At 40.6% G+C, this 26,876-nt stretch overlaps 1 protein-coding gene across 1 annotated transcript in view; it reads left to right on the top strand.

Moving 5' to 3' along the window:
* The first annotated feature begins 852 nt into the window (after positions 1-852).
* The window catches only part of GDF2 (growth differentiation factor 2), a 50,566-nt gene continuing 24,542 nt past the window's right edge, over positions 853-26,876 (top strand). The window contains exon 1 of the mRNA XM_075217257.1: positions 853-1,337. Coding sequence (XP_075073358.1) covers positions 1,016-1,337 — 322 coding nt within the window. The 5' untranslated portion in view covers positions 853-1,015. The remainder of the gene's footprint in view (positions 1,338-26,876) is intronic.

Below are 26,876 nucleotides of genomic sequence, written 5' to 3'. Positions count from 1 at the left end.
CCTTGGCAAAACCACGTTGAACTGCAGGTTGAAAACATTTAAAATGTGCAAATAGATTTAGGGAACCCTAGCTCATCTCTAAATTACAGTGTAAAAAATATGGCCAGTATTCATGTGCTACATGCAAAAGTATTCAGTATATTTCCTGCCGAAAAAAAAAAATTCCAGTTGCATTCATTGTATTACAATATGATTTGTCCAGTGCTAATATGTGCTCTTTAGCTTGATTTGCTCCTAACTCTAAATGGGGCCCAGAATGTACATATGTTATGTAATGTAATTAAAAGCTGAAAACTAGAAAACCACTTCATGAATGACACACAGTTCATCAGTCCACTTGAGTTGTTTAGTAAGAATTAAATTAGCTGTTAAACAGTAATGAGCTCTGAAAGTTACTTAAACCAGTGTGGTAGGGCTTAGACTTGACTAGGTACAGCTGGGCGCATGAGTTGTTTAATAGTAGGGTATATAAAGATACAAGAATCTCAGCACAACTGGGCAAACATTCTTGTGCATGGTGTATAACTAGGTGTCAAAAGAGATACAAAGTTTTTAGTCATGATAAATAGCCCTGCGTGTTTATTTCCGGACACAAGCCTTTCCAACAAAAAAAATGTCATATTGTGTCATGCTTTTTGTGGGGGATGGGTAAACAATGTTTTGGGAAATTTCCCAAATGAAGAATGTGCATATTTCCTCAAGAACAGTTAATTAAGCAGTAGCCCCATCTGTACAGTATATGGAGGCTGTCCCTTCAAGTCCTACACAAGGTTACCATGTTTACAGAATCATCATTAACTAAGGACTTCAATGCGATAAGCTTAGTTGATACATTGCAATCCAAGCCCTAGATAAGAAGCAGTGAATATTTTGGTCTGGTTCATAACTGACAGGCTAGTCACTTAAAAAAAACTCAAACAGCCCTTGCTTGCTTATTCCTGCCAAATTTATCCACAGTAGTTAAGGGAACCTTTTAAACCTTAACGTTGTTCCATAAGCACCTCCAGGGAAAAATATGACAATGTGGTATTCCAAATTACTAGTGGTTTGCACTCTACTTGTTTTCCTAGCAAGGCTTACTCTCACCAAACCTTTGCCGGAATGGGGACAAAAACACTTTCTAAACAATTATGAAGAAGAAGCAGAACAAGTTCTGAGCTCCTTGACTGGAAGGATGAAAGAGGATCTTATACAGAATTTGAACTTATCAGGAGTATCAATCCAGGAGAAACCCATGATGAAGCTTCCCCAGTATATGATTGATCTGTACAACCAATACGCAGATGACAGAACGTCCATGCCAATGGCCAATGTAATACGCAGTTTTAATGCTGAAGGTAGGACACTGAACACTGTAAGCTGCTTTCAGAGCATCTTAATAATTCTGAGTGGTTATGCAAATCTACATTGCTAATTTGTATATCTGATCACTAACCAGCTGTTGTTTTGTGAATTAATTCAAAGAGACCTTATTACTACTATGTTTGTTTTCCTATTTGGGTTATGCTTTCTATGAATTTGAAGGAACTTGGCTTATTGTGAGTGTACAGTTTTGTAATTAGACTAGACAGTTTTCAGGTTGTGTAGGTGGTGTTCATTAAATAGTTGTAATATGACAGCGATTTATACAAAATGATTATATTTATACTTTTATAAATATGGTGAATGAGCTACAAATATTATTGCTTCTGCTGTATAGCTGTTTTAAATGTATTTATTATATATGTCTATTTAGAGTCACTTAAATATGATTTATAGGTATTTACAACAAACAGTAAACTCACCATTTTATGATGAAATAAATAAACATATAAATAGCTAATATAAGAATAAATAAAATGTAAACTTCCCAACTTATTCCGGAAAGCATGTATCATTTGTTTAATTTTGGTTGTATTTATCATATTTGTTATGATGCCTCTAAAACATATAAACAGTTTATACTTCTATATGCAGTAGTAGCTCTTGGGCAAAAAACAGATAATGTTTCTTATGAGGATAGGAACAATAATAGGCAAATAAAAGCTATAAAATGATGGACTTTTAAATATTTTGTAAGGCAATTTTGTAAACTATTTTAAAGAACTTTTGCTTCAGTAACTAGTGACACCAACTAGAAACAGTTTTTCACTGCGTGACAGTATGTTGTTTCAGAGTACTAATTAATGGTTTAATAGATAATAACATAATAAATTGTATTGTATGGTAGCGTCATTATTTAAAAATGCATATTCCCATTAAATTCAACATTCTATCCTGAAAATCCAAAGTCACTTTACCCACGATGGAGCAAAAAACACAAAACCAATAAAGAAATGTTTGATTTTGCCTGAAATTATCAATTATTTCCTGACTTCATACAATTACATATGTTTATTACTGTTAGTTAGAGCTGGGACATGGATATTCGCATGCATGATAATAAAATAATGAAAAAAAAAGGAGCATTGACCATCCCGCAAGATCATGACTCAAAATTGTTCCAAACATTAAATGAGGTTTTAAGGCACTATAAGGCACTCTGTGCGACAACTTATCATTCAGTTAATATCTGCATTCAAGTTGGAGCACTGGCAACTTAGAAGAATCTCCAGGCAGAGAACATTTAAAAATACTTGGAATAAACATAGCAAAATATCTAGACTATGCCATTAACAAATAAAATGGTTGGACCAATTGATCTGTCATCAATATTCTATGTTTCTTTATAGTCCTAAAATCAATACTCTGACACAATTATGTTGTGGGCTCTACATAGCTGAAGAACTAAGAGAGTAAACTTTTTGTTCCAAAAACTGGGTTGATTCTGTTGTACACTTATTTTTGCTAGTGTATCTTGATGCAGATGTATTCTTGCACTGTATTTTGAGCTGTATCTTTAGATATAAAGCAACTCAAAGTACACACATTAGGCCGCAAATGTTTGTTAAGTGTGTTTTCAGGCAGCAAAATTGCGGGCTACTGCAAATGAGATCAATAATCCTTAAATTTAATCCCTAATTCAATGTGACAATCATCCCAACTTGTAAATTTGCTCATTACAACTAAATACTAACTGTAAAGTTAAATTAATTCTAGTATTTTCTCTACTTCTACTAACATACAAAGTCCTTAAGTAAATTACACTAACATACACCTGTAGCATACTTGCTGTGATAGGATGGACCGCCTATGTCACCCTGTCTGTTGTTGCTGGGAACCGGCTGGGCTTACTTTGCCACCATTCCCTTTTGTTATCCTAAATGCGTTCTCTTGCTGCAGTAGGAGGGGCTTACACGTGCTGCCACCACTGGATTCCTTACCGGCATCCAGTACCGGGTTTCTTCTGGGTAACTGACGCTGCGAGTGTACCCCGTTACTGGTGTACCTGGGCTGGTACTCCTGACCTCTTAGTATGGATCAGGGGAGTTGTGGATGAATCCCCCCTGGCCTATCACACTGACCAGGGCTGCATGGGTAGCAGACAGAGAGGTGGTACTGGAAAAATGGGTCCAAACCTCAGAACAGCCGTGAACGGATTCGATTTTGGGTCTAATCTGCAGGTCACAGGAATACTGCAATATTGAAGATATTTCCAAGCAGGTCTTTGAAGCAATATTTATTTGCCCTCACACTGGTTAAAGGTACCAGGTGATCACTCAAGTCAGATGAAATCAGAAAAACAAGTTTTCAATACAAGCCAGTGCCTTTTATACACTTCAGACACAGGCTAATTTTAGAATCAGGATATAACCTGTTTACCCAAAACACAGATTTACATGCATTGCAAAGCCAACCATATTTACACTTATCTATGAAATTCTTAAAAACCTTGCTGTGATATCCTGCATCTTATTTCAGAGGCAGGAGACCCACTAGCAAGTCACAAGGTCTAACTGGCATGAATACTTCAGACAGTCGCAGAATACACATTCCCAAAGAAAAAGTACAACCCTCAAATAAGTCATTTCGCCACATCATAATACACAAAAGACTTTGTAAACAAAGGCTCATTGTATCAGATATATACATCAGAAATGATACATTTGCTTTAGAAAGGTTAAACAGAAAAAACTAATTTTTTACCCTGGTCTCAGAAATAACGATTTCCTATGTCAACATATACACAATATCAAACATAAGTGCTTGTGCAATTATATAAAGAAGAAAGCAACCTGCGCTATTTCCTTTAAATGCATTCATACCATATGTTATTTATGAGTGATCCAGTCACACTTGACTACTCTCCTGAAATGTCTTGGAGACTCCCGAATTCAGGGAAAACTCCTGAACTCCCAAGAGAGTAGGACATCCTCCCAGATCTCGCTTCACTTTAGTATGAAGTAAGTGGGGACTTAATAATGCAAGTAATGCAAATCACAACCATGGTCCAACACCCCTTTGTGCCATTACGCAAATTTCTCCTCTCTGGGGTTTCCCAAAGGTGAGCTCCTTACTTTAGCAGGGAGTTGGGGAAGACAGCCTCGGCTCCTCAGACTGGAAACATGGTGCTGGACTAAGACATCATGGCAAAGCACCACAATTCTGGCATAACACTGACATGGAGAAGCAGCAGGTTGCACCTTCACATGCAAGCCACCTTCATGTTATCTGCTGGCATTCCTTGTAGGGATGCCATGGAGGCTAGATGTTAGGGTTCCCAGTAGAAAGACCATGGAGAGTAATGTAAATGAAATAGAGTCTATTTATTTTCCGCTCAGGTCACACAGGTATAAACTAGATGCAGTCAATGGAAAATAAGCTAGCACAAGTTAGAAATAACAGGAGCAAGATAGCATGATTACCAGGTTTAGTATAGAAAGCAGGAGATGCTGAATAACAGGCGCAAATGGAGATCTGCAGGTGCAGAAAACTAGGATTACCAGGTTTAGCTGAGAAGTAGGAGTTACTAAATACCAGTCACAATAGAATAGCTGCAGGTACAGGATACCAGAATATCCAGGTTTATCTGAGAAGCCCAAGTTATTGGAGAACAGGCACAATAAATTAGCTGCAGGTACAAGATACCAGAATGACCAGATTTTGCTGTGGTAGCAAGTAACATTGGATGACCCAGGGAACAATCAGACTGAAAGAAGGTCAGGCCAGCCAGGGTCAGAAGCCGAAAGGTCCACAACACTACCAGGGAATAAACAGGAACCAAGCCAAATGAAACTGAAGTCAGGGTCACTATAAAGGTGCAATATGATGAGATAAACAGGGGTTCGGTACCAGGAGACAAATCAAGACCAGATCACAGGAGTTACTCAGAGAGACCAGCAGCAGAGACAATTGAACTGGCACAGTTTGCTGGAACAGGCAGTCTTATAAAGGCCAGACACAGGTGATTAAACAGGGGAGTGAGATAAACTCCTGCAGGTGAGGAGAAGATTTCCAAGTATAACAGCATCACCTCTGGTAGCACAGAGATATTACAGGCCTGATTCAAAATAAGGACAAAGTCCTAACTTGGCTCTCCCTTTAATGAGTGGACTCCAGACGCTCCATAGACTCAAAATTCAGGCTCTTCTTTTCTTTTAAGCTTGCTCTTTTTTTGAAAGAACCTTGTGATCTGAGGTGGGCATAAGAAAAGCAGTTTTCTCAAGAAATGCTATGACCGTAGATGGGCAGAACGTTTTAATAACTGCATCATTAAATGCAGTAATATTCTGCAATACGGGTACTTTGGAGTCTATGAGGCAACGCGCCCACCTTAGAGCCTCTCCTCTTAAAGACCTAACTATAGAGGCAAATAGGTTCTGCCGAGTGGTGTCAAGATGATCTACCAGTAGGCTTGCACATGGAGTAATGTCTCCATCAAAAATAGGAGTTACTGGATAGTATGCACAATAGGATAGCTGTAGTTACAGGATACTGGAATCTCCAGGTTTATCTGAGTAGCCCAAGTTACTGGAGAGCAGGCACAATAGGACAGCTGAAGGTTCAGGATACTGGAATGACCAGGTTTAGCTGTGGTAGTAGGTTACATTGGCTGACCAAGGGAACAATCATACTGGAGGCCTGAAGGTCAGGCAAGCCAGGTTCATGAGCTGAAAGGTCCCCAACAGTACCAGGGAATAAACAGGAGCAAAGTCAAATGAAGCCTAAGTCAGGGTCACTATAAAAGGTGCAATGCAATGAGATAAACAGGAGTCAGAAAACCAGAGACAGATCAGGACGAGATCACAGGAGTTACCCATAGAGAGCAGCAGCAAGGACAATTAAACTAGCACAGTTTGCTGGAACAGGCAGTCTTATAAAGGCCAGACACAGGTGATTAAAAAGAGGAATGACATTAACTCCTGTAGGTGAGGAGAAAATGTTCGAGAATAACAGCAGCACATCTGGTAGCACAGAGATACTGCAGTTCTGATTCAAAATAAGGACAGAGTCCTAACACTAGGTAACATATTTATCAAGCTGTGAGTTTCTGGCAGGTTTGAAAAGTGGAGATGTTGCCTATAGCAATGGATCAGATTCTAGCTATCATTTTGTAGAATGTACTAAATAAATGATACCTAGAATCTGATTGGTTGCTATAGACAACATCTCCAATTTTCAAGCCCGCCAAAAACTTGCAGCTTGATACATTTACCCCTAGGTGTGCCTAATGGTAGAGCCATCCCTGACTTTATGCAAACAACATACTAAATTATAGTACTAAATTAGCTTTGCTGTGTGACTGGATTATATACTTCTGTTAAGTATTTTCCCATTCCAGTTGGGCTGGAAAAAGATATAATCAGTGATGTTTAATTTCCTATATATATATATATATATATATATATATATATATATATATAGGCTCCCAAGTCTGCTACCTTAGTTTCACACTTGACATCGCCCTACGTTTTACTCCTCTTGTCCAGTGGTGGAACTACCATTGGTGCGGCAGGTGCCATGCACTGGGGTCCATGGAGCCAATGGAGCCCGTTGCATTGCAAATGCAGAGGGTTGGGGGCCCCGATTCCCCCCTCTCTGCTTCCACAGCTTGCTAGTTCCACCTCTGCTCGCATCTAATCTTTCTCCCAGTCCCAACGCCTCCACCTTTGAAATATTGATAGACCTTACCCTTATCTTAACGAAGATGCTATCAAAACTCTTTTCCATTCTCTCACATGAATTTCTTCCTAACTGGCATTCATCTCATTCATGTATCCCTGCTTCAATTTGTCCTAAATGCCGTAGCTAGACTGCTCTCTCACCACTCAACATCCGCTGTACCACTTTGCATGTGCCTAGACTGGTTCCCCATATTCTCCAGAATCCATTCAATTTACTTATCCTCACCTACAAAATGTTTAACACCAGCAACCCTAGATACATCTAGAACCTCACCTCACCCTTGCCTTACCTGAAAAAACACCTCTGATTCCCACCTACATGACTTCTCCTGTGCTACTAAACACTTATGGAATTCCCAACCACACTGATAAAACTCTCCCACTGTCAAATCTTTAAACGCTCTCTTAAAATCCACCAATTTATTGAAGCTTACCCTACTCCCACCTATACTACTCACATTAGTACTCACTCACAACTTTGCTGTTGTGAACCTCCGCTGCACATCAGTTCATTTTTCCAAGCATTGAAGTTGATGCTGGGATTGTAAGAATGATAAATTATACTTTAGAAAGTCTTGGTTGGCAGTCTAGCTGGACTGTACAAATTTAACTTAAATATATCTACATTGACTACAAGTAACAGTTCTTCTTAGAGTGCATACTATGGTTTCATTGCTGTTACTTGTTATAACCCTTTTCACAAGAGTTGACCTTGACTCCTTTGTGGAGTCCACATACTGAAAAGGTTGAAGAAAGGAGTTTTTACTGTTCATAATTGTTTTCATATAGAGTGATTATATTTTTCTTAAACAGCAAGTAAACCAACCATAATTTATATGAAATACTGTGTATCACTGAGCTAAAAAGTAGGCATGAAGTACACTGAAGTGTTAATACTAAACTAAACATTTTCATCATTCTCTCTTTCACTTCTCTGCAACAGGAAGTGCAGATGTATATTGGTGTCAGATCCCATTAAGACACTGGGGCCAATAATTATCAACATGTGGCGAAAAGGCTGATTTTCTATCCCATCAGCTGCATGGGTGTGATAAGGCTTAACTTATTGCTTCACCAGGCTAGTCTTGTTAAAATGTATGGTGTGCACAGGACAATATATTTTACCTTTATGGTTTATATATGAAATTCCAATTTTGTGCTTTATTAATCATTTAAATGTTGGTTATTGAGGGTAAACAAATCTAGCTTGGGCATTCTTTCTTCATAGCTGAGATCTTGACCCTAGTCCTTTTGTTGCCAATTCCAGGCCACCCATTTTGTGCATTGGTACTGCATTTAGTAACCATAGTGATAGTGGAGCAAAATTATACCTTTCTCCCTCTAGACTATGGTATGTTGATAGTTGATGATATTGTATTGGATCTTGAGTCTGTGCCCCTTTTAATTAGATATGTTCACTGACCCACAAGTTCTGGTTTTGGTTTTGGTTTTGGATCTGGATTAACTTTGGTTTTGACCTAACCGCCCTTGTGGGTTTTGGTTTTGGTTTTGGATCTGTATTTTTTAGAAAAATGGCTAAACTATGCTAAAATCACATAATTTTGTTCCTTTTTTTGTTCCTACAATATTATGAACCTCAATAACACTAATTTCAAGTCATTTGCAGTCGATTTTGACCACCTCACAGGTCACAATATTATTTTACTATACTTTCGGACAAAGACTGCATCGACCTGGCTGGATGTTAAGCAACAGAGCAACGACACAAACACACGGCAGTTCATAGCACATCTAGGAAACATTGCCACACAGCGGTAGCTAAAAGGAAAAGTTGTGCAAGATGGAATTGTCCTTGGGCCCTCCCAACCACTCTTATGTTAGATTTAAAAAGGACATGCACACTTTAACAAACCAAGCACTTCAGTGACAAGGAGTGCCACTTTTGCGGCTGATGTGCTTGGTTTGTTTGGCCCCCACAAAAAAAAGCTAACTATGGCCTTAAGGCACCTAAGCTAACAGTGCTGTTAATGAACACTACTGTGGCAAGATGTTGTTGTCATCATCCTCAGCCTCATCCTCACCCTCATCAGTGTGTACATCATCCTTACACATTATTAATATATCACCAATGGAATCCACCGTAACAGAAGTCTCTGTATTTTGATGTAATTGGCAGGAAAGGCCTTTCTTGTAGAAATTGCAGTTCATTTTAAAGAACATCACTCTTTTAGAGTCGAGGATTTTCTGGACCACAAATTTTTGTGGTAAGTTCCTAATTCCCACAGAAGGCCCTGTAGGCTGGGATTGATTCGGGTATAATACTGGCTTAAGTAACGTACACTGAAATTTGTTGGGGATTTTCAGAGAGCCAGGGATCTTCAATCTAAATACTACCGGATTAATCTGCTTGGTGATCATGAACGGACCAATAAATTTAGGCCCCAGTTTTTTACAAGGCTGTCTGAGCCTAACATTCCGAGTTGAAAGCCACACTTTCTGGCCCACTTTGAATGAGCAGGTGGTACGATGGCGGTCCGAATTTTTTTTAGCAGACAATGAAAATTTTCTCAAGGAGGACTGAACTTTCCTCCAAATTACTTTCAGATCAGCAGCTGTGGAACGAATCTCCGGGATACCAGCAGATTTGAGGGAATATAGCGAATTACACCAGGGATGGAAACCGAAGTTACAGTAGAACGGGGAAGTTTGAGTAGATGAGTGAGATGAGTTATTGTAGGCAAACTCTGCCCAGGGCAGCAAAGAGGACCAGTTGTCATGGAATTCTGAAGTATAACATCGGAGGAACTGTTCCAATGACTGGTTAACCCTTTCAGTTTGCCCATTTGACTGAGGGTGATATGCGGATGATAAACTGATCTTGATTCCAAGGAGAGTACAGAAGGATTTCCAGAATTGGGCTATGATCTGAGAACCTTGATCGGAGACGATGTCAGTAGGAAGTCCATGGAGCCGGAAAATATGTTGAATGAATAAGACGGCCAAATCCCGAGCAGTAGGCAGTTTGGTTAGTGGAATGAAATGTGACATTTTGCTGAACCGGTCTACCACGACCCAAATGGTAGTGTGTCCTGCAGAAGGTGGTAGATCAACTATAAAGTCCATGGACAAGTGTGTCCATGGTTTTACAGGAATGGCCAAAGGAACTAACTGACCTACTGGACGGGTCCTGGGGACTTTGTTTCTGGCACAAACCTCACATGACAGGACGTGACTCTTGACGTCAGCAGACAAAGATGGCCACCATACAGTACGGGAAAGGATTTCTAATGTCTTAAAGACTCCCGGATTTCCAGCAGTTTGACTATCATGTGCTTCAGCAAGAACTGCCCTCCTCAGATGAACTGGGACAAACAAACATCCTACTGGAGTATTATCAGGAGCTAATCTCTGAAACCTTTGTAAAGTACAGCTCAGGTCTTGGGTTAACCCAGCAGGAATCATAGACAAGGGGATAATAGGTTCTGGATTAGTAACCGAAGCATGGTGTGCCAGAAAGCTTCTGGACAGGGCGTCTGCCAGGACATTCTTAGATCCTGGACGATATGTAATTACAAAGTTAAAACGAGTGAAGAACAGCGACCAACGAGCCTGCCGAGGGTTCAGTCGTTTGGCCGACTGTATATACTGCAGATTTTTATGATCCGTTATAACGGAGATCTGGTGTGTAGCGCCTTCCAACCAATGTCGCCATTCCTCAAAGTCCCATTTGATTGCCAACAGCTCTCGGTGTCCCACATCATAGTTGGCCTCCGCTGAAGAGAACTGGCGAGAGAAATAGGCACATGGATGTAAGCGGTGAGTCTGGGAATCTTTTTGAGACAAGATGGCACCCCCACCGACGTCAGCGGCATCAACCTCAAGGATAAACGGTAACTTAGGATCTGGGTGTCTGAGGACCTGAGCAGACACGAAGGCGTTCTTCAGGGTTTCAAATGCAGTTATTGCCTGAGATGTCCAGTTAGTTGGGTCGCTTCCCTAGCGAGTCAAGGTGACAATAGGAGCCACAATATCCGCAAAGCCGCCAATAAACCTCCTGTAATAATTAGCGAATCCCAGGAATCTCTGGACCGCCTTGAGGTTACTCGGTTGTACCCAGTCTAGGATTGCTTGGACCTTGGTTGGGTCCATAGAGAATCCTTCCGAGGAGATTATATAACCAAGAAAGGATACCTTCTGAACCTCAAACTCACATTTTTCGAGTTTAGCATAGAGATGATGTTTTCTCAACTTTTGTAAAACTTGTCTGACATGACCCTGGTGTACTGACAACGAGTCCGAATATATGAGGATGTCGTCCAAGTAAACCACAATGAAATGTCCCAGAAACCCATGTAGCACTTCATTAATTAGATCCTGAAATACTGCAGGGGCGTTACTAAGACCAAACGACATGACCAAATATTCATAGTGGCCAGAGAGCGTATTGAATGCCGTCTTCCACTCATCACCTGCTCTAATACGTATGAGGTTATATGCACCCCGGAGATCAATTTTGGTGAAGACTGTTGCACCTCTTAGTTGATTGAACAATACAGAGATGAGAGGAAGTGGATAGGTGTTTTTGACTGTGATGAGGTTCAATCCTCTGTAGTCAATACAGGGTCTTAGCCCTCCGTCTTTTTTAGACACAAAAAAACAACCAGCTCCTACTGGAGATTTGGACGGCCTGATGAAGCCCTTTTCCAAATTCTCCTCAATATACTCCTGCATGGACTTGGTCTCAGGAGCTGAGAGGGAATATAGGCGTCCCTTAGGCAACTTGGAACCAGGTATGAGCTCGATAGCGCAGTCAAAGTCACGGTGAGGTGGTAGGGTATCCGCCGCTCTCTTGGAAAACACGTCCCAGAAGTCTAGGTATTGTGAGGGAAGTTGCTCCGGAATAGACTGGATCACCCGCAGCGGTAGTGACAAGCAAGACTGTTCACAATAAGAACTCCAGTGGACAATTTCTCCTTTTATCCAGTCCACTACAGGGTTATGCCGGGAAAGCCATGGGTGGCCCAGGATCAAGGGCACCGATGAGCAATCAATAAGGAGGAAGGTTATTGATTCTGAATGGAGGGTTCCGATATTCAACTGTAGTGGCGGGGTCTCCCAGGAAATCTTGCCACCAGGTAACGGACCTCCATCTAGGCCACGGACAGTAACAGCAGACTTGAGTCTTACCATTGGAATTTCAGCAGCGCGGGCGAACCCGATGTCAAGGAAGTTGCCCGCAGCTCCACTGTCAATGAAGGCTGCCAGATCCATGGAAAGGGTATTGAACGTGAGCTGCGCAGGGATCAATACGGCATTTTTCGGGGAGACAATCTGCAGACCTAGGTGAACTTTCCCCTCGTTCCCTAGGCATGCTCTTTTCCCGGCTTATTTGGGCAGGAACGGGAGAAATGGCCTCTTGTGCCACAATAAAGACATAGGCCTTGTGATCGTCTCCTGTCTCTTTCCTCAGGGGAAAGACGATATGCTCCTAATTGCATCGGTTCCTCACCATCCGTGGAAACAGGAACGAAGGCGGATGGAGGTGATGATGTCTCCTTTTCGGTTTTCCGCTCTTTAAACCTCCTGTCAATTTTAATGGAGAGGTGCATCAGATATCCTCCAGAAAGGTAGGAGATGGGTATTGCACCAAAGAATCTTTGATCTGTTCCAATAGGCCGAGACGGAAATGACTACATAAGGCGGGGTCGTTCCATCCACTATCAGGTGACCATCTACGGAATTCAGCGCAGTATTCTTCTGCCGGCCTTGTTTCAAGGCCCATAGATGAGCTTCCGCGGAGGCCACTCGATCCGGGTCATCATATAGTAGACCCAATGCCTCAAAGAAAGCGTCTACGGACTGCATGGCAGGACTGGTCTGTGGCAAAGAAAAGGCCCAGGACTGGGGATCACCTTGTAGGAGGAAAATGATGATCCCGACTCTCTGATGCTCTGACCCGGAGGAACGGGGTCTCAACCGGTAATAGAGCTTGCAGCTCTCCCTGAAATTCCGGAACAGAGATCTATTTCCAGAGAAGCGATCCGGCAAATTCATCTTAGGTTCACAGGTGGAACTTGGAGTATGTTGAGAAGTTTTTTGCGGCTTCTTCTTGAACAGACAGACGCTCAGCCAATCCCTGGATCATCTGATGCAAGGACTCAACATGGGCTGCTAAGGCTTGTGCCGGAGACGGTGTGGATCCGCTTCCATCCATCGCAACTTCTTCTCAGTGTGTGGGCCGGTTATAATGTTAGGAACCCCTCCAGCCGGCACAACACAACCCGGAATCTACTCTGCCAGTCAGGTGTTCACTGGAGCCCCTGATGGTGGGGACAGACTGGGCTGCAGACTGACAGAGGGTCGTGAAGTGTGTACCAGCTGGGGAGAACCCAGGCAAGCGGAGTAAGGTCCACGCAGAGGTCAAGGGCCGGCAGCAGACAGCGGTATCAGTAAACAAGCAGAAACGGTAAACAGGTCAGGGATCAGGGTCACAGGATACACAAGCGGAGTCAGTTCAAAGCCAAAGGTCATACACGGTAAATCAGAAGTGGTCTCAGAAGACTAGAGCAGAAAAAAGCAGGTCAGCAGACTGGAGCACAGAAGCTATAACCGGCAATGAGGTAGCAGACCTCATTGCCTTAAATACTAACCCCAACCAATCAGAGTCTAGCTCTGCCAGAATACTGCCCATATTTAATTAGCCCACAGGTTATCTATGTGCGCACGCACCCAGCAGTTCCCCTTGCTGGGACGCGGCGCTCTAACACACAGCTTCCCGACCGTTGCCCCGGTCGCCATAGCGATGGCCGGGACGGAGGTAGGGGAGTCGCGGCGGCTGGGCACCGCCGCGGTTTGTAACACTTCTATGCTGTCATTAAAATAATCTTCCACCATCCTTTGGATGTTGATAGTAGGATCAGGTGGAGTTACGGCTGAGGTGTCATTTGTTTTGTCAATTCTTTTAGACCAGACCAGATGTCAAAATGTTGTGCTGAGTCATCTACATGATGCCTGGGTCTCTTGGGAAAGATAAGATTTTTCCTAGCAACAGTTGAGTGAGAAACTTAAGGAAGAGGCGCCGTCCTGTTACGTAACACTTGAGCTGTCATCTTGCTCACCAGGTCACAATATTATTTTACTATACTTTCGGACAAAGACTGCAGCGACCTGGCTGGATGTTAAGCAACATAGCAACGACACAAACACACGGCAGTTCATAGCACATCTAGGAAACATTGCCACACAGGGGTAGCTGAAAGGAAAAGTAGTGCAAGATGGAATTGTCCTTGGGCCCTCCCAACCACTCTTATGTTAGATTTAAAAAGGACATGCACACTTTAACAAACCAAGCACTTCAGTGACAAGGAGTACCACTTTTGCGGCTGATGTGCTTGGTTTGTTTGGCCCCACAAAAAAAACTAACAATGGCCTTAAGGCACCTAAGCTAACAGTGCTGTTAATGAACACTACTGTGGCAAGATGTTGTTGTCATCATCCTCAGCCTCATCCTCACCCTCATCAGTGTGTACATCATCCTTACACATTATTAATATATCACCACTGGAATCCACCATAACAGAAGTCTCTGTATTTTGATGTAATTGGCAGGAAAGGCCTTCCTTGTGGAAATTGCAGTTCATTTTAAAGAACATCATCTTTTTCACATTTTGAGGAATTAACCTCCTACGTTGTTTGCTGACAAGGTTCCCAGCAGTGCTGAAAACTGTTTCCGAGTACCCACTGTAGGGTGGGCATCTTAGACAGTGCAAAGCGAGTTGGTATATGGGTCTCCAAATTTCCTTTTTTTCCTCCTAGTATGTAAAGAGACTGCCTGATGTGTCTATTTCTATGCTGTCATTAAAATAATCTTCCACCATCCTTTGGATGTTGATAGTAGGATCAGGTGGAGATACGGCTGAGGTGTCATTTTTTTTTGTCAATTCTTTTAGACCAGACCAGATGTCAAAATGTTGTGCTGAGTCATCTACATGATGCCTGGGTCTCTTGGGAAAGATAAGATTTTTCCTAGCAGCAGTTGAGTGAGAAACTGAAGGAAGAGGCGCCGTCCTGTTACGTAACACTTGAGCTGTCATCTTGCTCACCAGGCACTCCTTGCATCTCTTGAGATCTGGGTCAATTGGAAACAAAGAGAAGACATAACTCTTAAACCTAGGATCAAGCACAGTCCCCAAAATGTAGTAATCCGATTTCAAGAAACTCTTGGATCCTGGCGAAGAGAATAAAGTACTTGATCTACAAGTCCGACATACTTAGCGTAATTGCTTTATTTAACCTCCTGCTTTCTCAAGCTCGCAGTGTCTGAACTCACTTTACAGGTGATTACTTTGAATGGTTTCAGCACCTTGCACAACACGGAAAGTAATCTCCACTCCGCTTGAGTAAAATACAGTCCTCCTCCTTTCTCAATGTCATGGCTTGTGGAGTAAGCGTGGATGGGTTTTTGCTGTTCCTCCATCCTCAGAAGCATTTACAGGGTGGAATTCCACCTTGCCACCACCTCTTGCTTCAGTTGTTGGCAGGACAAATTAAATTGCTCTTGTAGCTGCTGCAATCTCCTACATGCTGTTACCGAATGCTGGAAATCTCCAGATATTTTACGGGCCACAGACAGCATCTCCTGCACGTCCCTGTCATTTTTTTTAAGAGCTCTGTACCACCAAGTTTATTGTGTGAGCAAAACAAGGAATGTGATGGAATTCACCCAGCTGTAATGCTCTCACAATATTGGTGGCGTTATCAGAAATGACATATCCTGAAGAGAGTCCAGACGGGATAAGCCATGTTGCAATGACATCTCTTTTTTTTGTAACAGATTGCCAGCTGTATGACACTTAGTGAAGCCGGTGATACACAGAGTAGCCTCCCTCTGAAAAATGGGACGTTCATGCTGCTGCTGTTTTGGCTGGTGAAGGCGAATCACCAACCCAGTGGGCTGTCACAGTCATATAATCTTTTGTTTGCCCAGTTCCGCTTGTCCACATATCTGTGGTTAAGTGTACATGGGGTAAAATGGTATTTTGCAGCCCATTAATTCCATTTTTGCTAACCTTCTGGTAGAGGTGAGGAATAGCTTTTCTAGCAAAATGTTGTCGTAAAGGAATTTGGTAATGGAGACACAATACCTCAAGTAACTGTCTGAAACTAGCTGCATTAATAGTGGATATTGGACACAGATCTAATACTAGCATAGTCGCCATGGCATCTTCGACTGGGTGACAGCTTTCAAACTTGCTTCCTCTTGCAAAGGATTGTTTAACAGTCAATTGTTGTAAACTACTAGTAGTCTTCTTCTTGGTCTGCTTCTGGGATGAAGATCTACCCCCAGCAGCAGCAGCAGCAGCGGCAGCAGTAGGACTAATGCTCAAGAATTATTCTCAGGAATCCAGGATAGTGGAAGAATCATCTAGCCTTAACAAGGCTAGGATATTGATGAGGAAGGTGTTGTGGGGCATAAGTTTTTGATTTTCCCAACAGCTTGCCATGAACTCGCTACAAATGGCGTAACATGGATGATGGTTAAGGTCCCTACCTCTACTGACCGTGGCTTAACAAACGCTACAAATGACTAGACAACTGTTGTCAGGATTTGGGAAGAAGTTATACTACACACAGGAGGTGGATTTTTTGGTCTAATGCACAGGCATGACAATGGCCTTCTTCTTATCACATGCAAGAACTGCTTCCTTTGGTGCAGGACTTACACAAACAACATCCTCGTCAGCTACACAAATATCCCCCTCATCCTTTTGCAATTCCAAAGTGGCATCCTAAATTTGTGCATCACCGGCTACACCTGGGCTGCTCATGCAATCTTCAGAAATGCTGAAAGGGGCCTTCTTTATGGGTACACTATCAGAAAGGTCAGGCTTACACATAGCACTCGTGGATAGACTCTCCTCATGGATTAATGTCATTTCTGAATCTGAACATACATTTTTCTCTGATGCCTTACTGTTTTCTTTCGGCTCGGCTTTTACACGTAAAAGTATTTGGACACCACTTTTGGAGTCAGAATGACAAGATCTTGCTTGGTCATGACTGATCTTACAAGAATATGCCTCAGTGACAGTTGCAGAGCTAGCACTCATAGAGAAAGGAAATTTTATTTTTTTCTGCAGATAACTTTGCTTGGATTACAGTTTTTTTCCCTGCAGATTTAGAACAAGACTGCCAGCCCTATTATTTCTATTTCATCAATGACAATTAGCAATGTAGCTCTCCTGTTTCTGTGTGAGCTATAACTCAGTAGAATATCACTGGAGACTTTGAAGAACACTGCTACCCCTCCTCTTTCTTTTCTAGCTATGACACTGCCCAACTGCACTAGAGACTGCCAAGAACTGTGCTACCCCCTTCTGTGTGTCTCTGTGAAAATGTGCTGGATCGCCGTGGAGGGTGGTACTTATAGGATGCAAAACTTGCGAGATCCAACGACGTCAGCTTTGCCTCGTTTTCAGTTCCCAGGGTGCGCGAAAGTACCGAGCCGGTACTCGAATCTGCTACGTTCGGGTGGGTCCGGTTCTCGGGGAACCGAGCCTGATCATCTCTACTTTTAATTCAGGCTAATATTCCAACAGGGCAAGATGCTGCAGGTTGACATTGCATGTTGTTGCCAAGTCTATGAGTATACCTGAGTTATTATTATTATTATTGTTAGTTTATAAAGCACCACCATATTATGCAGTACAGATTATATATGATGTTCTCATTTTTCCTTGGCCCACTGGAGCTTTTAGTCTAAGTTCCCTAACACACAAGGGCACACATCAGAGTCCATTTTAGTGAGCAGTTAATTAACCTACCATGTATGTCTTTGGAATGTGGGAAGAAAACATAGGAAACCCACACTAACATGGGGAGAACATATCAGCTCCACATATGTAAGGTCCAGGTCAGGAATCATGAACCCAGCACTCTGATGCAACAGTGCAAACCGCTGTGTCATCAGTGATTTTTCATTCATTTACTGTCCTATTTTGGGCATAATATGTATATATATTTCTAGGACATAAATTCTTAACCCTACACTTATCCACTCTGAACCTTATCTGCCATGTAGCTGCCTAATATCACAATGTATTTACATCATATTTTTTGACACATATACTACTGCAGAGATAACACTTTTAATAGCAAGCCTGGACTGGAGTATGAACCATTGAAAACTGCCGTCTGGTCACTGATTTTAGTTGGTTTTGTATACATGAGACACATGCACCCCCCGTCCTCAACACACACAGCAGTACATTTTACAATAAGGTGTGTGACCTCTAAGATCAGGAAGAAATGGAATGTTTTGTGAGGATTACATGTATGATTTGGGTGGATTTCAATTGTTCTAAATGAGATGCAAAATTGGTAGATATGCTAATGTATGAAGTATTGATTTTATTGACCAAAACTCTTTAACTTAAACAGTAAACAACTATGAAGTCGTGTTAAATGATTTAGCAATATCTGCCAAATCCGTCTTTCTACACACCTACCCAAAGAGACGATGATTATCACGATTGGTCTTTCCAAAATACATGCTTTTGGTGCCATTTTCTAAAACATATTTATAATTTCAGCCTCTTGGCAACCTTTGAAAAACTTTCTCCACTGTTGTAGATGTTAAAATGGCAGGTGTATACGTGACAAGAATAGATCATCATCATCATCATCATCTTCACCATCATCATGATCACCATTACAGTATATAGCACCACCAATTAGATCACAATCACTTTTTGAATACTTTCCCTCCACATTTTTTTGCCAGTCCATTAGCACCATACCAGTTAACATAAATCTGGATATAATGGTTTGGAGACAGAAGCTTCATTGTGTTCAGCCCTCTATGGCACAGAAGTATGGGGTTTCGGAGGCTGGATACATATTACAGGTATGGGAAGGTGTTTTTAAAAATACATTGCATAGAAAATGTAAAATAAAGTAACTTCCAGTCAGATATTTTGGCAAAGCTTCCCCATGGGAAAAAGCCTATTTAACTAAAATAACCATTGTCCTCGTATACCTATTGCCATCTCAGAATGTCGATAGCCAGGGGTACTGTTAAGAAAAAATGCTTTAGTAATAAATAAAATGAAGCATTTTTTTTAATAAAGATTTTTATTTATACCATTTTCATTTATACAATTTTTTATGTAACTTTATTATTTTTTAGTGAATCAGTAACTGGAAGCCCAAATCCAGGGTTCTAGTTCCAATATGCAAGTGCAGATTGACACCAGACTGGCCTGGTGAGCAGTAAGACTCCTCATACTGCTACAAGCCTGCAAGCCTGCATTGTCAGGGAGCGGAGCATCACTCAGCTGCCCCTGGCCCATTTTTTTAAAAAAAATTCTGATAAGCAGCAATAGAAAATCTTCACCATAGAGAGGTCTTCATATATAGACCCCTAAACATAGTCTGGAGGAAGGCAAGGTGTGACAATGGGGGAGGACTGAGGTTTTCATTATTAAAAATGTATTTGTGTGAGCTGCTTTTGGGAGCACCATAACATATTATTATGCAGTTTTGCCACAGCGCACAAAGCGGATGGAGCCACTGTATATGTTTACAATAACTCTTTACTGTTGTCAACAATAAGGAACATAATGTGCTACTCTGAGAGCACAGGATTGCATCAGTAAAAGATTGGACCATACTATCCTTTTATGGACTTCTTACATTAGTGTTATTTGTGCCATTAAAGTGCTTGCACTTAAAAAAGGATGTTATAAGGAAAACGGTATGATGTAATTGTTTAGCAATACTAATATATTTGAACTGTTCTATGTGAAAAAATTGTTGACATCTTTAATTATGTCATTTAGCATAAGATTTCAGGAGGAATGTTAATTCCACACAACCTTAGCAACTAATTTTTGTACTTTTATGTTTTGGCTAGAAATTGTGCTTTTAATATTTTTTCTCAATGCATTCTCAGTATTTTTTCTCAAATTAGAAGAATGGTAAAATGTAAGAACGTAAATGCTAAATTTGACATTAAGTGTTATTTAAGAGTGAAAAGTTTAAATCCAAAAAAAGCAGAACACACAACCCCATTTAAACTAATGGTGCCCAGCCTGAGGGATCATTAGCATAGTGCCCCCATTAACCATTGTAACCAAAGCTTAGTTACTAGATATGAGTAAAACTCCTGCTGTTCGGTCAGTGGGATTATTCATAGATTTGAGCCAATGGTTTTGGCAAATAGGATGAAAATGTTTTTTGCAGAACATATGACATTGTTTCAGTAAATGGCATTTACTATACAGCAGTGACCAATGATAGTCAGTTCTACTGCTTCTTTACTATTATCTACTATAGGTCTGGTCTTTCAGTAATAACAGAACTAATTCCCCTCCCTCCATAACCACAAGTATAGTCACTGGTTTGACAGGGCCGGCACAGTTTAAAGTAGAATTTAAAAAAAATTCTAAATATTATGAACATGGCCATCTCCCCAAACACTCAACCAACCCGAGAACTAGATAGCATGAGCTGGTCTTAACTATAATAGGGATACCATAGTGTACAGTCTTCATGGCCTAGTGAAAACCACCCCCAAGTCTTCTATGGGGGAGGGAGCAAAAACAGTTCTTCCTGACCGCAGGGGTCAAGGTAATGAATGAGAATGGGACCCCTGAAGTGCCAACTTTGCTACTCCAGTGGTCCCAGTGTAATGATAATGCGTAACAAAGATTAGCATATTATTTCACAGTTATCAATATAGTATCTGCCTACAATAATCTATAATCTGATTCTACCTAATGTGTCCTCACATTTCATTGTGCAAAGAACTATGCTGATTGCAGGTCATGTTATCAACAGAAATAGAAATGTCAAGTATGCTTCTGTTTGTGGGTGGGAATATTATTATATTGTTTTAGAAAGATTGAGTTTGAATTGATGAGAGGACATCCAAGATGAAATGGCAGAAAGACAGTCAATAACACAAGACAACACAGATGTCGAGAGATCAGGAGAGGATAGATAAATTTGGGTAACGTTGCATAGAGATGATAATGAATTCCAAAGGGGCTTATTAGTTTTCCAAGAGAAGTGGTATAGATTGAGAACAACAGTGGACCTAGTACTGAGCCTTGTGGTAGTACAACTGATAAAGAAAGCGGAGCAGAGGTGGATCCAGAGAAATTAACACTGAAACAGAGATTAGAAAGGTAAGATCTCTATATCTAAATCATATTACATACATCTAAAAAAAATTTACAGAATATGCACATATCTTACACAAGACACTGCAAAAACCTTAATTCATGCAATCATCATCTCCCGCATTGACAATTGCAAGTCCCTCCTTATTGATCTTTCCCTTAAGAGACTCGCACCTCTGTGATCTATTTTGTAAGCAGTGGCCAGATTGATTTTACTTGCAAATGGTTATACCACTGCTGAATCACTCTGTGTGTCTCTACACTGGTTGCCTGTTCTTTTCCGTATACAATATAAAATACTTTTACTAACCTACAAGGCCATCAACAAAGCTGCACCAACAAACAACTTCTCACTTGCCTCAAAATATCTCCCAACTTGACACCTCCGTTCTGCACAAGATCTGCATCTCTCATCCACTCTCATCACATCTTCCCATTGACAGTTACAGGACTTCTTTCGAGGTGCATTCACTCTATGGAATTCCCTCCCTCGCACAATTAGAATTTCTCTGGTCTACAAACCATCAATCTATCTCTGAAAACTCAGGCAAGCTTATAATATTCTTCAACTACCCTCTTGACCTCACTAGATTATTCTATTACCACCTGTTACACAATTCACACAAGGCAAGAACCTTCTGACAAACACTGCTGTGTGACTGGATCATATAGCATACTAATCTCTTTTTTGGGGCGCTGGTTGTGTGTTTTTGTCTTATTTTTTTATCATTCAGAAAACAGACACTATTTCTAGCAACAGTACTGGTGACCTTCCTGAATGTCACTTCTTTCTCATTTGCTGGGTAATTGTTCCAATAGGCATAAACTTTTGCTCAATTTGTTGATTGAACATTAAAGGAGAAGTATTGACAGTTGGCACAGCCATCAAAAATGCTACCAGAATTACAGTCTCTGATGGACACACTCTGCTCCCAATCAGTATTTGCAATTCAAGTACCCTACAAAGATCCCACCCCTACAAACCTCCATTAACAAAATTTCAAGATGTCCCCTTAAGCACATGTATTGTATTGTTGGCTACCGTGATCACTGGAGACTTGAAACATGGGTCCACTCTCCAATCATGTTGACCAGAACCCAGACTCGTGGGTTGTTGTGAGAATGAGATTGGATTTAGTTATTGGAACTCAAACTTCTGAAAATACAGAATATATATACAAATATATAAAAAAGCATGTGATCTCTTTTACAGGCATTTATATGCATTATATAAAAATAACTTCACCAACTATAATATTTATTTGGATAGTGCTGCAGACATTATTTGGCCACTGATATAAAGCATTTATTTGTTCAGCAACATGTTCTTCTGAATGCATTATTCCTGTGACTTCTAGCAACATTGAAAATAATAATAATACTTATGCAGGACTTTTCTCTCTTAGGCTCTAAATTTGTATACAGAGAATATTGAACACAATTTAGATATTTCTACAGGATAAAATATTCCCTTAATACTTGCAATCCAATTTTGTAGTGTTTTGACACACTTTTAATTAGACACGGTTGTCTGAACAGCACTTCTGCTTAACAATTGGGATCAATAGTGCCAAACCTGCTTAAAATCAAGAGGTGTTCTTTATATATCTGCAGTCTCTACAGAAAATCTGACAATACAATGTCAAATATAAATACACATTTGATTTTTTCCATACGATGATTCATTTTTGAGAGTGTGATGGCCCTTTATGGATTTCTTGTGATATTACCATGCACTTGATTATGCTATGCCTCAGGGGGGTATTCAATTGTTAGCGTTAACGGGAAAAAACGAGCACTCAAAAAATATTACCGTTTATACGGTAATATTGCGCGTGAAAAGCGTTAATATGGTAGTTTACTCGCGGAATTTCACGGCGAGCTGAAATTTCGAGAGTAATTACCATATTAACGCTAAGATTTTTTGAGCGCTCGTTTTTCCCCGTTAACGCTAACAATTGAATACCCCCCATAGATCTTAGATTCCATAAATTATAACCCATAGTGTTAGGAAACTTTCTAACACACAAGTACTTGATAGCTTATTTGTACACTGAAATTTAAAGTTGATATGTGTGTGCTACATGAAAAAACAGGCAGTATTTAACTTATGTGCAAAACAGAACACTCATTTGCACCCCTTGCATTGTAACATGGTTTTGTCCAGGAGACTGAAATAAGAATCCTCTTCATTTAAGATCCTTAATGAATCAGGGCCTATGTGCTGGAACTTTATTATGGTGAACTATTTACAAATGAATGTGTGAGTGTAAGTGTATGCAGAAGTGTTCACTAGTGTTATTGCGTAATGCACCCTTCCACACCGCAGCGTGCTATTTGCATATTTTCAGATAAAGCCAATTAAATCGATGGTTATTAATTTGAAATGACTTCATCCAATTATTTGATTTTCACAGGAGCTTATATAAAAATGTCAAACCTACCACACTTACACACCAGTGACAATAATATTTCAAAAGACAATATAAAATAGCAAGCCATAATTGCTTAAGTTCTTGTCTGGTAGCTTGGAACAAACTTATATTACTATGGAGGAAAGGTGCTTAATTCTTCCTATGTTCCTAAGGTGAAAGAATTATATGTTGACAGCTACTGCCATCTGCTGTTTAAGTTGTAAACTTCCATCGAGCACCATACCCAGAATACATACACGGGAGTCTATTTAATAAAAGTTACAGTAATAGCAATAGACCGTGGTGATCAACTATAACTTTCAGCGTCATTTATAATATTTTATCATTGTAGGGGTGTTCATCTGCTGCCCATGCTCTTAGCTCAGTCCATACCGGTTTGGATCGAACAAACGCGAAAGGTGTTGAACTGTTTTTGGACCTATATTACTATTTATAGCATTAATATTCATTTCCAGTCATTTCCAGTGTATTTTATAATAATCCCTTAACAACGGTCCAAATTTTCACCAATTTTGCCTGTCTGCAGCGGTCTGGCTGGCTAAAATTAGTGATAGAGCAGTGGCACAAATATATGGCACAAATACATGGCAGTTTAATAAAAAATACAATCCCTAGACAAGGGGACATTATAGATGATCTGGTAGTCTTGTAAAAAAGCACTTTAGAGATCATAGGTACCTTTATTCAATGGGGAGTACTTTTATGATATCTCTCTACTCTCTGATTTACTTCATAATCAAGAAAGAGCATAACAGAGCATCCATAATAGACACTTATGCTATAGAAACAGGCAACGGTCATTGGAAGGACAGTGGTAGTATTAATATAATTAATTAATAACGTTAATACAGACATTGATAAAACTAAATAATAATATGGTGGCCTGCACCTTCATCTTTTAAGTACTATGCACTTATCGTTGGGTACAGTATTCACCAGGAGCCAAGAGTAGAGCTTTCAAACACCTTGTTTCACTATAAGTGCTTTTATGGTTTGAGTAATGCTGCCCTTGTGAATGTTTTTGCAAGTATATAAATATGTCATGTATAATATATGTATATATTTCAATATGGAATGTACAATATATAAAAACATTTTTAGATATTTGTATAGCTTTAAAAGAACAATACCAATAGGCTAAGTAATATGTAAGCCAGACAGTTCAGATTGGGCAATAGTTGGCCATATCGCATAAGTAAGTATGTATAACTCACATTGATGCAGATTTTGTTGACAAACATCTGTCTTGACAACACAAAGCAAATGAATTTGCAAGTCACACATTTGACAGCTGCCAGGACTTCTGGCTGTATAGTCTGACAGTGTAACAGTGATGTGTTTACTAAACACGGTGCTAGGATGCAGTGTGTTGTATGTAGCGATTTTCAAAATAAACTCAGGAGAGTTTGCTTAATCGCAGCTTCATACATTTGAGACTTTAATAGCTATAGTGGCAAACACTTGGGACTTTGATCCCTATTGATTTTGGAAATAGTGATTTTGACAGAAACACAACTCTGGTGATTTTACATGAAGTCTCAGCTTCATACATCATCGAGTTATAACTCTCCTGAGAAAATTGCTGGATTTGCAAAAGCGCACCTTGATACATTTACCCCCAGATGTTAAAATGTTGTGCTGAGTCATCTGCATCATCAATGGGTGTCTTTAAGTTTTGCAACTTCCCTTTGCAATGCAGCGCCGCTTGAAATTTAATCGCCGAACACGCTGAACACGCGGGTGTTGAAGAACCCGCACGTTCATACATTTACCCCCAGATGTCAAAATGTTATGGTGAGTCATCTGCATCATGCCTGGGTCTCTTGCGAAAGCTAAGTTTTTTCTGAGCAGCAGTGGACTGAGAAACTGCAGGAGGAGACGCCATCCTGTCACGTAACACTTGAGCTCACCAGGAGCTCCTTGCATATCTTGAGATTTGGGTCAATTGGAAACAAAGAGAATACATAGCTCTTAAATCTAGGATCAAGCACAGTCACCAAAATGTAGTAATCTGATTTCAGGATTTTGATAACTCTTGGATCCTGGCGAAGCGAATAAAGTACTTGATCTACAAGTCCGACCTACTTTGTGTAATTGCCTTGTTTAATCTCCTCCTTCAGTTTCTCAAGCTGCTTTTCAAAAATCTAATTAAGGGAATCACTTGGCTCAAGCTAGCAGTTTCTGAACTCACTTCACAGGTGACTATTCAAATGGTTTAAGCACCTTGCACAACACGGAAAGTATTCTCCACTGCGTTTGAGTAAAATACATCCCCCCTCCTTCCCCAATGTCATGGATTATGGAGTGAGAGTGGATGGCTTTTCACTGTTCCTCCATCCTCAGAAGCATATACAGGGTGGAAATCGGAAATCTACCTTATTACCAGCTCTTGCTTCAGTTGGTGGCAGGGCAAATTAAATTGCTCTTGTAGCTGCTGCAATCTACTACATGCTGTTGACGAAATGCTGGAAATGTCCAGATATTTTATGGGCCACAGACAGCATCTCCTGCATGTCCCTGTCATTTTTAAAAAAGCTCTGCACCACCAAGTTTATAGTGTGAGCAAAACAGGAAATGTGATGGAATTCACCCAGCTGTAATGCTCTCACAATATTGGTGGCATTATCAGAAATGACATATCCCGAGGAGAGTCCAAGCAGGTTAAGCCATTTTGCAATGACACCCCTTAGTTTTTGTAACAGATTGTCAGCTGTATGCCTCTTAGTGAAGCCAGTGATACACAGAGTAGCCTGCCTCTGAAAAATATGACGCTCTTGGGTACATTCTTCTGCTGTTCCTGGTGGTGAAGGCGAATCACAAACCCAGTGGGCTGTCACAGTCATATAATCTTTAGTTTGCCCAGTTCTGCTTGTCCACATATCTGTGGTTAAGTGTACAGTGGGTAGAATGGCATTTTGTGGGCCAATAATTACATCTTTACTAACCTTCTGGTAGAGATGAGGAATAGATTTTCTAGTAAAATGGTGTCGTGATGGAATTTGGTAACGGGGACACAAGACCTCAAGTAAATGTCTAAACCAGTTGCATTAATAGTAGATATTGGACGCAGATCTAATACTAGCATAGTCGCCATGGCGTCTGTGATCCGCTTTGCGAGTGGGTGACAGCTTTAATACTTGCTTCCTTTTGCAAAGGATTGTTTAACAGTCAATTGTTGTAAACTACTAGTAGTCTTCTTCTCGGTCTGCTTCTGGGATGAAGATCCACCCCCAGCTGTAGCATCAGCAGTGGGA

This window comes from Mixophyes fleayi, chromosome 6 (assembly GCF_038048845.1).
Source record: "Mixophyes fleayi isolate aMixFle1 chromosome 6, aMixFle1.hap1, whole genome shotgun sequence".
NCBI classification, from domain to species: domain Eukaryota; kingdom Metazoa; phylum Chordata; class Amphibia; order Anura; family Limnodynastidae; genus Mixophyes; species Mixophyes fleayi.
The sequence above is the reverse complement of the archived record's forward strand: the minus strand, read 5'-3'. Positions and strand labels throughout refer to the sequence as shown.